This window comes from Leuciscus leuciscus, assembly GCF_965113295.1.
Source record: "Leuciscus leuciscus genome assembly, chromosome: 7".
NCBI lineage: Eukaryota > Metazoa > Chordata > Actinopteri > Cypriniformes > Leuciscidae > Leuciscus > Leuciscus leuciscus.
In genome coordinates, this window is record NC_138731.1 from 6717576 (window position 1) to 6730405 (window position 12830).

The 12830-nt window shown below is 40.4% G+C and overlaps 1 protein-coding gene across 5 annotated transcripts; it reads right to left on the minus strand.

Annotated features, from left to right (window-relative positions):
• Positions 1-689: 689 nt before the first annotated feature.
• LOC309503392 (uncharacterized protein) lies at positions 690-8242 on the minus strand. Of its 5 annotated transcripts, XR_014207629.1 has the most exons (18): positions 8083-8242; positions 7715-7816; positions 6815-6921; positions 6517-6598; positions 5831-5893; positions 4732-4785; positions 4397-4495; positions 4266-4310; positions 4040-4120; positions 3691-3753; positions 2819-2914; positions 2691-2735; positions 2553-2606; positions 2437-2454; positions 2269-2316; positions 1285-1449; positions 930-1179; positions 690-869 (listed from the first exon to the last, which is right to left on the minus strand). XR_014207629.1 is itself a non-coding variant. In XM_082176205.1 (17 exons), the coding sequence occupies exons 1-17, from the start codon at positions 8198-8200 to the stop codon at positions 1049-1051; spliced, it is 1362 nt and encodes a 453-aa protein (XP_082032331.1). In that variant the 5' UTR covers positions 8201-8242; the 3' UTR covers positions 690-1048. The 5 variants fall into 5 exon arrangements, 4 of the variants coding, with proteins under 4 accessions (XP_082032331.1, XP_082032330.1, XP_082032333.1 ...); XM_082176205.1 differs by having other exon boundaries at positions 690-1179; positions 2553-2597; XM_082176204.1 differs by having other exon boundaries at positions 690-1179.
• Between the last annotated feature and the right edge of the window lie 4588 nt (positions 8243-12830).

Here is a 12830-nt window from a genome sequence, read left to right on the forward strand (position 1 = left end):
CTCCCAAACCCAGTCTTCTTTACCCAGGGTCCCACAGCTAATGAGGGGCCAGACAGACACTGTGAGAGAGAGGGAGGACTGGAGAGAGGAACTCCCTGGAGAGGAGAACAGGAGCTGAATGATAATCGTAGCTTAGTGTCTCTTAGATCCAAAATTCAGGACAGTGCTAGTTAAAGAAGGATCGTGAGAGAAATGCGATTGGGTTTGTTGGAGATTCTTGGAAAACGCCTGAAGACGATAAATTCACCTTTACTGCGCATGCATAAAACCTCACAAAATGACAAATAAGAAAGTTATCGCACAATTCTTTTGGCAGGGTCATTTTATTTAGCAAAATATCTCAGCATTCTCTGATGCGTCCAGGTCGCACTCACTCACCCCTATTTGTTTGGTCTAAAACGCAATTGCTCTCATGTTTTGCCGCAGGACGGCTAATGTGAGTGAGTTTTCTGTCATCTTTGCATGACTGTGATATGAAGTGTATGCAAAGTAACATATTTTAACAACAGTGTGAAAGTGAATAGCACATAACAGCCACAATACTGGTATAAACATGAATATCTATTTTTAAATACCTCTGTTTTGACAAAACGGAGAGAAAAAGATGTGTTTTCAAACGAAAACCTATTAGTTTGGACAAGGCCTGAGTGAACAGGAACAGAAACAAGAGACATTTTAGAGTCAAAAGCTATTTTACTGTAAGCCCTTTATTTTGCTGTGTATAAGTGTTATGAGTTAGGACAGTTTTAGGATTTAGGATAGGAGTTTGTTTATACATTCATATTGTACAAAGACAACAAATATATGCGCACACACAAGTCCCATTTAAAAAACAATGCATGAATGTTGCTGCCTTGACACCATGCACACTTTTTTTTAAAACATTTGACAAAAAGAATTTGGTTTCATATGATGAAACACTTTCAAACATTAGTGGAAAATAGTGGAATCTGATTAACTGCATCTGTGTGAGGAGAACTGACTTTCTAAAAATCACCAAAACACAGACAAAATGAGTTCTTGGTGTGAGAATTTTTCCTCTTTTTATTCAGGCACAGCTAACTCCCACATCTTCAGCGTGGCCACAGTTATGAACTTCAATTCCTCCATGTGGACAGTCAAAAATGCTCCTCTCAGCCCCGGTACATCTCAACTCATCCAGCAAGATTTTTCCAGTTCCTGCAGGAGATACACAGCAGACCATTGTGAGAGGGTTTTGTAAACTATAGCCTGTATACCATGAACCGTTAACTAAAACCCCTTAAGCATAGACAGATACATCACCTGCACCGGCCGTGTACACCTGGGTGACCCTCTGGAAGCCCAACATCCTACACACCACCAACCCATCCACAGTGTCAAAGCTGTCATCACACACCGTTCCCCAGACACCATTATGCAGCACCTCGACTCTTCCACGGGTGGAGCTTCCCACTAAACGAACCACAGCTAAAGACAAATACATATATATGAGACATGTTTAGGCATTCATATGTCATGCTAAAGTGACTCTTATTTTGCAGAGTAGACAAAAAAACAACAACAACAATACAAGAATCTATGAGAATTTAATAGACGTTAACACTAGCTATGTTTTCATCCACCTATTTTAATGTGAATTTTGGGTTATCGCATAAAAAAACGCTGGATGGAAATGCCAAGATGTGCATAAATTTAAAAAATGTGCATAACTTACGCGGCATATAATTTTGTAATTTTTTATTTAGACATGTGCATAAACTATGATAGAAACACCGTTGCAGAATAAATCATTTGATGCGCAACAATAACCTCATGTGACTTTGCCTCAGCAGAGGCTGTGATTGGATAACTGGAGTAACCAGTGGACCAATGGCATCACAGCATCTCAACTGTTGGTTTGGTGTTTCTGAAATGCCTGAGTCAAAGACTGTCATCAGAATGATTTGGTTTAATTCCTCCAGAAGCGTCTCACACGATTGCGTTTCCAAACACCAGCATCCGAACGCAAGAGAACATGACAGTGTTTATTGTGTTTCGTCTGACGCTCTGAGACAAACTCATTTATGATGGAGGGAAACAGAGCCTGATTGCAGCATCTTACGGTTTTATTACAGATATAATGTGCCAATTTCCCAGGAAGTGATGATTTTGCTCTCTTGAACACATGGGATGGAAACGTTGCTTTATTCACAAATGTTTTATGCAATTTTGCACACAAGTTAAATCTGCAACTTTGGATAGAAACATAGCTAGTGACACACAGTAGTACAGAGAGATGGATATTACCAGGCACACTACCCTTGGGTCCTACATCACCCTTCTCACCCTTCAGACCTGTTTAAGACCATCATACATGTACATACAATCAATTCACTTGCAAAACAGGTTAATAATCACATAACTGCTGTGCACTAACAGATATCGTGGATACACAAAAAATATGCCAAAACATACCTTGATCTCCCTTTTGCCCTGGGAGAGAATAGGGTAAGAGGAAAGGAAGAAAGTCAAGAAATAGACACAGATGGATGTTGCCTTCTTGTCATTAATAAACTTTTTAATAAACCCACCTGAATCCCCTTTACTGCCCTTTACTCCATTCAGACCCTGAGATCCTGGGACACCTACATACAACATCAAACTCAGATGACGACTGCATGATATAAACCCGATGTTTATCATCTGTTTTCATGTTTGTCTTTATTTACCTGGCAAGCCTCTATCTCCCTTTACCCCCTGTTGTCCTGGGTGCCCTGAAAACAATTATTTACCCAAAATTATTGGCAACAGCTTATATCACTTTTATGTGCATATGTTCTTAGCACTCCTACAATACCTTGAAGGCCAAGGCCAGTGTCTCCCTTTGGTCCAGGCGAGCCTTTTTCTCCAGGTGGTCCTCGCAGGCCAGGAGGTCCCTGTGGACCAGGAGGCCCTAAAAGACCAATCAACCACAGGTTAGGGCCCAAATGAATGAGGTATTATGAAACTTCATGGGTGCACCATTCTGCCTGAAAACAAAGTCACATTTACAGAGTACCAGGATGATACAATGAGCACTTGTGAGGAAAAACTATAATCTCTGTATTTAATGAAGTTGTGGTAGAGTTTAGTGACTTGAAGGTAAATACTGTGTGTGAAAGAATCTGTAGTTTTTGGAAAAACGTATTATCTTTGAAAGTCAACACATATGTTTTACTTTTTACTTTTGAGTACTTTTGTGTTTGCAGTATAATATATTCTGGAATGAAACTGCTGTGCAATAAGCTTTCTCCAATATTGTGGTATCAGCTATTTCAGATAAATCAAAGTACACCAGATTTTATGTCATTTGTCATAAGTCTGGTTACTGGTACATTCAAGTACTCTGGGAAAATTTACGAGTTGGTAAGTATTTGGCAAGTCACTTTTGTCGGAGCAAGATGGCAGTGTACCTTCTCTTAATTAACTACACAAAAATACAGCAAGGTTTTTAAACTCTACTTCTAGAAAACGAAGAACAAATAATTGAATCAGGTGTGTTTTGCTTTTTTTATGTTTTTAATTAATGTATAAATCCACTGTAAACTTGTTATATTGTTATAATGCAGTGTTATATTACATTTGGCCCATTCAATTAGATTATTTTGTTGTAAATAAAAAAGCCTGACAATGTCACTGCTAAATACCTTTAAGTAATGTTGTATTGTTTCTTTCCAAAAGCTTTCTTACCGCTTACACCTGGAGGTCCCTGCCCTCCTCGCTCACCACTGGGACCTTGGTCTCCTTTAGGCCCTGAGGAAGAGAGATTTCAAGTACAAGGTATCAAAAAGAGTCAAAATGCAGAACAGTCAAGTGTGGCTTTGACTGAGATTTAGTTTTAGTGGTGTTTAATAAGGAAACCATCACTATTACTACTGTTCAGACTAAACAGACTAAAGTGGTTTTGTGGTGTGGTTTTACTTTTGCACAACTGCACTACACTGTGAAAAAAAAATCTTATTTTTTATCAGTAGTAGTAATTAGCAGCTATAGACAAACTGTCAAATCATTCGGGTCAGATTTATCTTTTAAGAAGTACCTGGATTTCCACGGGCCCCTGGTGTTCCTGCCAAACCATTCTTTCCATCGGCACCTGGACGACCGTCATTCCCAGGTAAACCTTGTGTGCACAGAGCAGTAGTCATTAGAGCAGTATAAATCTCTTACAGCATGGACAAATGTGCAAGGCATTTCCACAACACATATTTTCTGTTTTATTCCAGTATGAATTATTAAGGTGGCCTTTCATCATAATAATCAGGCACCTTGTATTCCTCTCTCTCCTGGATCCCCCTTTAAGCCTGAAACACCTGAAGACAGAAATAAATACAGTCAGGGAGAGATGTGGATCTGCTATACTGGGATGAGACGTGTGTGAAAGTAAGGAGGCGATTACCAGGTGCACCCGGAGTGCCGACCATTCCCTTTTCCCCTGCGATACCTGGGTCTCCTCTCTGTCCTTTTTCACCTGGAGCTCCAGGCTCACCTACCCTCCCTGAAATAAATACAATCATTTTCAATTAATGTTCATTGTTTTGCAGCATTTTCTTTGTGTACACCAAAGAAGTGAATGCTTTAGCATTACTAACGTACAATTATTACCTAAGCCTATGCAGCTCGTTAACACTGGCGAAAAATTAAGAGGACAATACTCACACATGCTTCTCAAGAGCACTCACACCCATACACATATGCATACAAATTCATACAGATATACAAAAATACACTAACCTGGTGAGCCAATGCCTCCTTTCTGTCCTGGGTACCCTGCTATTCCAGGAGAACCTAATACAGAGCACAGCTGGAGTATAAAATCTGACTGCTCAAAGCATGACATAACAATGACAAAATACTATTCACACGCATCTGCTGGAAAAAAGAATGGAAGACACCAAAGGTCAAATGACAGCTTTAGTTCAGTTCAGTGTTTATGTCTGTTTTGACCAGCAGGGAGCACTAAAACCACACAGATTGTGAAGGAACATGTGGAAAGCGATTGACTCTATTCTGGTCACTGAGATCTGCTGCTGGGTTCAAACAAAGAGATGAAAATTTGTCAATTTTTCACCCCTTTTAACTGGGGACAGGATCTCAGAGATTTTGGGTGCCTCACAGATGTTTGGTATCCTTCTGGATTCTAGCTAGGAAGAGCTGTGCAGGTAAAACCTCACTGGTGGGAGTAGGACCTGTTGCATTGGTGCCGTGACCCGGAGTGGAGTGACGTTCAGGGCGGTCTGTGTACTGGAGGCCAGCTAGTAAGAGCTGTGCAGGTGAACCTCAAGAGATGCACAAGAGATGCACAAGAGGCAGTGGTTTTAAGGGCCCTAGTTGACGATGGTTCGAATCCTGTTCGGAGAGGTGTGAGTAGGACCCGTTACATTGGTCCCATGACCCTGGAGTGGAGTGATGTTCCGGGCGGTGTGTGTACTGGAGGCCAGCTAGAAAGAGCTGTGCAGGTGAAACTTCAAGGGGCTTAGGCTTTAAGTGCCCTAGATGACGAATCCCGTTCGGAGTGGTGCGAGTAGGAACAGTTACTTTAGCATAGTCTGCTAACATCCCTCAAAAAACAGCTAGATTTTAAATTAATTGTTCAAATAACTTTTAATAAGTTGTTTTACTGATAAAAAAAAAATAAAATAAAAATTACAAATGTTTTATTGTTCAAGCTGATGCCTCACGGTGATAGTTGTAGACAAGGTTTGGGCAAATAAGTCACAATTATCTCCCTTATTAGCTATTGCCTAAATATTGCAATCTACTAATGTTAAATTAGAGTGAGAGGGTGACTGAGTGACACTATTTTCAAAGCATTGTCACAGTACACAGTTACCTTGTAATCCAGGTGTTCCAGGTGTTCCAGGTGGACCAGGTGGACCAGGCGGACAAACCATGACTATGAAATATAAAGGAAAATGATAACCTTAATTCTGTGAGACACAACTATGGTGTCTCCTGACAAAATGCTTTAAATGGGTCATGAAATGGAAAATCTAAATGTTCTTGATATTTCCACATAAACAATAAAATCATACTGAAACTTTCACACCTTAAATATTACTCAAATATGTGTTTTTGTTTTCCACCCTTATGAAACAGCAAGATTTGAAATCTCCCCATTCTTGATGTAACGATTTTCTAAAACACTTGTGCTGCTATTGAGGTGATACAGGTGAGGTTAGGACAGGTTTGGTAGTATGGGTAGGGTTAGGTTAAGGGGTAAGAGAAGGTCAACAGAGTCATTATAGATGTAATTACAGAAATGAATAACAGCTGTAATTACATGCAGGTGTGTTTTAAACATAAGTACAGTGTAAAAGCACAATAAGTGCATTGTATCAAATAATTAATTTAAATGTTAATACATACTCTAGTTGTTAAAGACAGTAAATATAAAGTATAGATCTGAAAATGCATTTCATGACCCCTTTAATGATTGAAATCAAGGCAGATTCTTAAAATAGTACCTGATCAACCAATAGGATTTCTCTTGTGTGAACCAAAGACAAAGATGTGTACCTCTTTGTGCACTAACGTTGAGTACTTGAGTCCTCAGTTTTTCTAGAGTCCCATTGTTCCCACACAGATCAGACAGACACTCCTGTTAACGCACACACACACACACACACACACACACACACGCACACACGCACACACGCACACACACACACACACACACACACACACACACACACACACACACACACACACACACACACACACACCCCTTCAGCTCTGACACACTCAAAACAGGCCTAATACGAGTATGTGTTTGTATGGCACAACATGAATGACGGTGTGAAGTGTTTGTATAAACCTCATCTGAGCTGGAGCTGCCCAGCTTGAATCCAGCAGACTGGAGTTCCTCTGATCTGGCTTCAGCTGATGTACAGTGAGTGTGAACCCAAGCCTCCAGAGTGAAGACTGCATACAACACACATCATACAAAGCAGATTAACAGAAACAAGGTGATAGTTTACATGATGCCGTGAAATATTCATGTTCACAAAAAGTATTGGACACTTACTGTAAGGTGCAATCACATTAGATAAAAATGGTCAGTTATATATTGTTAATAGTGGAGCGATGTATAAAGCTCAGCTCACACAGAAGTCACTTTCAAATCAAGCAGCTTTCTATTGGTCAGTGTGGTGAATTCAGCTGACTATCTAGAAAATCAGTGAAATCTTTTATAGGGGATTTTTTTGCACCCGATCACACAGATTCCTATTAGAATGAGTTTTGCAAATGATATTTCGCCAAGCAATGGTGAATGTGACTGCACCTTAAGGCTACAACTAAAAATATACAAATTTCATTGCATAATACAACAAAATATCGGTGACATCTGTATAGGAATATAGCTTTTCTCTTCAATACATTTCCTTTTCTTCATCATTTTTGCTCAGTAGGTTTTAATCAGCTGGTGTTTTGGTGATTATTAGTGCATTTTTTAAGTCGGAGTCATTTCAGAGAAACCACAGGTGTAGAAATCACTTTAACTATCACCATGATCCATGATCCATTGACATCTGACAACCACAAAAGATCACAATGCTTCTTCATTTTGTTAAGTTTTTTTATAATGTAATTATTTAAACCCTAAAACTTGCTTGGTTTAAAATCAATGCCACTTGGTTTGACATTTTGTATATAATGCAAGGACATTTATAAAGTTATACTTTTTAAATGTGAATTTATTTCAGTTCCATCTTACCTTTATAGGCCAGCACAGAATTCAGTGCAATCAGCAGCAGGAGAAACACTATGAGAACAGGAATACAGTGACGTTTCTTCGCTGGTTTCCTTGGTGTTAGCTCTGTAACAAACAATGCAGAACTCTGGATTAAACTACAGAAAACTGATTTTATAAGTCCATTATAAGTGATATGATATGAGGGAAATAAAATTAGCACTATTTTAAGTTACAATACACAGCATTTCCATGACCAACAACAGTCAATCAATATTATGAAATATCAGACCACTGAATGTCATTATTGATCAGAATGAAACATTCCAGAAACACACAAACATTTTGAAGCATTTTTGAATGTGAACAGTATCAGTCTGCCGTTTACTCACCGCTGTGCTGAAAGTCGTAGCGCTCGGCCTCAAAGAGCTTCATGTTGTTGTCATAAAGAGGGTTTGCCTGGCTGAATACAGAGGCCTTCCCTTCAATGGTGTCCACTTCTGTCTCCATCAGTCACTCCACCACACACTGACCTCTAGACAGCCTGGGAGACAGTTTAAAAAACAAAACCAATAAAAAAAAAAAAACTTATGCTGGCTCATCGAAACATAAGTCATCTGACAAAAGAGATGCAGCGGAAATTGTTCCGAGTTTGTCAAGAAAAAGGAAGTTGTGTTGTGTTGTGCTGTGTTGTGCTGTGTTGGCTACAGTAGCAAGTTAAGCATAAACTGCTTTTGCTGAAGACTGGAGTAATGATGCAGAAAATTCAGCTTTGATCACAGGAATAAATGACAGTTTACTATATATTCACATAGAAAACAGCTGTTTTAAATTAAACTAATTATATATAGTGATAATATTAAAGCTGCCGTCGGCAACATTTTTTTGATCATATTCAGTGTAATCGACACTATAATCCGACAGAACAACATAAATAAGGTGGTTTTAGAAAAAAACCCGAGCTTCTAACTCCACCTGGAGCGTGTTATTTGTTTTGCAAAAATCCACCGCTCCCGGATCATCGGGTCCAATCAGCGCAGGGGGGTGTGAGATCTGACTGTCAATCACAGGTTGTGCACACGCCACAGATCCCCCCTCACTCGCGCACGTTAATATCACATGCACACGCCACGCCTGAAGTTCGCCTGGAGATTGCATGAAGCGTGATGGCGGAGAGAAAATCTACTAACAAGCTTCCAATTCCTCGGTTATTGCTATATATGGATAGATTAGCCAGGGCAGCCTACCTCCGAGTCCATGGTGTTGATAGATGCTGAAGAGACGGACGCAGAAAATCAGGTACACACGCACAGTGACGCACTGACGAGCACGACCTCGATGGGAGGGTGCTCGCTGGTAGTGGGGAGGGGCATGAGAGTTGTAAACATTCAACATTTTTGCTAATCGACCCAATCTGCCAGACTTGCCGACGGCAGCTTTAATATTACTAATACTACTATTATAATATAATAGTGACTTTTAGATATCATCTGGGGTCAGGTTTAGCCCCAGAAGTCAGATCAATTTGACAAAATGTCCCTTTGGGTACATTTGGGAATTCCTAAATTAGATTTTTTTTGTTTTTTGTTTTAGTTTTTTTTGTGGGAAAGTTAAAGCTATGGTGAGACAGTAGTACTTACAAATGGACATACAAACAAGTATATAGATTTTATACACAAACAGTTCTGTCCTCAATATAGAAGAAAGCAATAAGCCCTGCAAAGCCGTGATTTACAGTGAATTTAGAACAGCTGAGGGGCGTTGTTAGGCACGACGCGGAGAGGAGTTTCCGACAGTACGGCTTTAGAAGATGCTATACACAGTGCTTCTAATCAGAGCACATTCCACATGGCCTCATAAGTCATAGAAATAGCTTCCACAATCCACATGCTTACAGTTAGTTTGGTAGCCGGGCAGACCTTCTCAGGGGGCCCGAAGCATACCAGAAACTGATCAGTTTTTCTCCACTGATAGGTCGTCAGGACATAAACCTCAACGGCCCTAACAGGGCAGTAGCTTGAAAGTCTCCTACTCTTTTGAGTGATGTGATCACCAGCAAGAATGCCTTATTTAGAAACATGCATTTGTCAGATGTAGAGTCCAAGGGCTTCTATAACCACGGGTAGATCCCATGATGGAACTCTAACCTGAGCCGTAGGCCTCATCTTCAGGGTACAACAGTCACAAGGTGGTGACAACATAGCCACAAACTATGGCTGCCGCAGACACCTTAAGTGTGAATGGGGAAAGATAAAGAGAACGGGGCTACAAGAAGAAGACGGACCTCTTTCTAGAACTCCCGGGAGCAGAGTGATTGGGGGAAATGTGTACAGCCGAAGCCTCGGCCATGGCGCCCAGCCCCAACGGAGCTGGATGTGTGAGGGAGAACCAGAGGGGACCGTGAGAAGTCTCTAGAGACGCAAAGAGGTCCATGTCCACCTGGCCAAACTTTCTCCAAATCAGCTGCACTGACTCAGGGTACAGTATACATGCTTCCCAAGGATCCACCACCTAACGGTGCATGGAGTGCAGCTATGGCCGCCACATACACCTTAAGTGTGAATGGGGAAAGAGAAAGAGAATAGGGCTACAAGGAGAAGACAGACCCCGTCCATGTCGCCAGGCCAAACTTTCTCCAAATCATTCGGGGTACAGTATACATTCCTGCCTCGACAGGATATCTGCTCCCAAATTCAGGCGCCCAGAGATGTAGACTGCTCTCAGGGACACTCATCTCAGTTTCCCCTGGGAGCACTGGAGGATCTGATGCCGCCAGTCTGCACAGAGAGCGCGACCTCAGGCCCCCTGGTGGTTTATGTATTGCCGCTTTTCCACTGCGTGGTACGACTCGGCTCAGCACGGCTTGCTTTACTTTGGCTCGGTTTGCTTTTCCACTGCAGTTTAGTACTGCTTCAAAGTGGGTGGGATTATAGATTGATCGTGAAAGTTGCGCCGCCATCTCATCTACTGACCACAATACAGCCATTTCTGTTTTCAAGTTGTGTGCGATTGTCGTTTAAAGCAAGTATAGTTTAAAAAAGTCATGCGTAGAAATGATACTGGTGTGGCTGTTGCTGACTATTTAAATCTTGCAGGTTTGGTGTCTCGTGTAGCAAATCCAGTGACGAAAGTAGTGACGATTCTCTCTGACCAATCTGTGATCTACAGTGTTTACATGTCACTATTTAGTATCTGTACAGCTCGCTTGGAACCTCAACTGAGGTGGTACTAAAAAAAAAGTACTTGGTACTGCACACACTAGAAAACCCCCCAAAAGTGAGCCATACCGAGCCGTACCATGCAGTGGAAAACTGAAAACAATGTATAACTGTTCTTTAATTTTCATTTGTTAGTATTCTACAGACAATTTCTTGTACTCCTGTCACCTTTTTTTTTGTGTGAAGGTGTTATGGTTTTAAATGACTGCTTTATACTTCTGATTATATTTGTGGAGTAATGTCTCATGAGTTTTTATGTGCCATGAACAATTAATTGTCTCGACTCACACCAGACTGCTGCTGTGAGATGATGTAATACATTTCAAGTAATAAATATAAATAAATTTGCCAGTTTCTTTAAGATATTTAGTTTTTGTCCACCATAGGATCAAAACTGCTTAGTCATTGGGGCATACCCTGGGGATCCTTTTAATAAGGTACAATTTTGTGCTTTAATTGAAGTATGCACAATTGTTACGTGGTGTACAAAATTGCCCCTTAAATGGTACAAAGTTATAAGGTACAATTTTGTACCTTCCATAGGGGTTATGCGGAACGCCCAACGTTCGAACCGGAAAACAGGTATAAGCATTTCCGGTTTGCACTACCGTACGCATCAGCAGCAGTAGTTGATCTCTGAGGTAACTTATTTTTCGCTTTTTTAGAAAACAAATCTTATTTCTGTTTTAATTAAAATGTCACGAATGCTTAAGTATCAGAAAAAAATTAATTTATAAAAAAAATTAAATGCAGTCTTCATTTGATTGTTTTAATCGTCTGCAAGCAAATATAAAAGGTTAAACTACTATGATAGCATACAAGTCTAAACTAACTTACTGATAGTTAGCTAACTCTACATCGGGTCCCATTAGCAAAAACTACATACTAACTTACATACCTTCATAATCATGAATAAATGAGGAGGCGTAAAACTTAAATCCTTTATCTAACGGAGTACTCGGGGCTCTGGAAGTCCGTTTAGCAATACGATGTACATCTGAAATGGATAGAATGGGTAGCTCCTGTAAACACCGGCTATAAAAGGTTGCCATTCCTACGCTGTGTTTACCTCAGTAGCTGACTACCGGAAGTAGTTATATCTGTTTTGTAGAACCCGGAAGTATGCAACATAACCCCTATTAAAGGTACAATAAGGTACCGTTCAGGGAACCACCCACTGGGGCTAACCCACTGACAGCCACTTGCACCCTAAAAGGTACAGTTTTGTACTTTCTTTCTGACAGTGTAGAGAGTCCATCAGCTCCAGTTTGGTCCAGCCTGATATGTAGACTTCAGATGACGCCAACACCTTTGAAGAGATGACTCGATAGGACTCCATGCTACATTTTCTATACATCTTAATAATTTATTAACAACGTGTATTCATTACTTCAATGAGCTCATTGTTTCTTCCTTAAATTAATACATTGTTTAAATTAATACATTGTTAGCTAACTGTATGATTTGTATATGTACATTTCTGAAATACATAACTTGGACACAGTCACCTCTGATAACAAATCACTCTAAATTGTAATGTAGACACAATGTAGACACGCTGCTTTGAAATATGTATTGTGAAAAGCGCTATAAATTGTTCAATTAAATGTGAATTGAATTGTGTGTGTGTGTGTGTGTGTGTGTGCACCAACATGTGTGTGTGTGCAAATAGTTGTGTATTCAAAGTTGTATGTGCATATGCCTTTGTCCTTCCATTAAGAATGATAGTCACTTCTCGCTCTGTGAGAGTGTGTGTTCCTGTCATGGGTAAACTGGTTGGAGATCAGGCCATCTGTTTAGACGGAAAGCTTTGAACAGAACCGCAGTGCCGCCCCTGACCTCAGATCAGCTCTATACAGCCCTCGCTGCTCACACTTAACCTCCGCTGACAGAATGACCTTGTTTACTGTACTCAGTGTTTT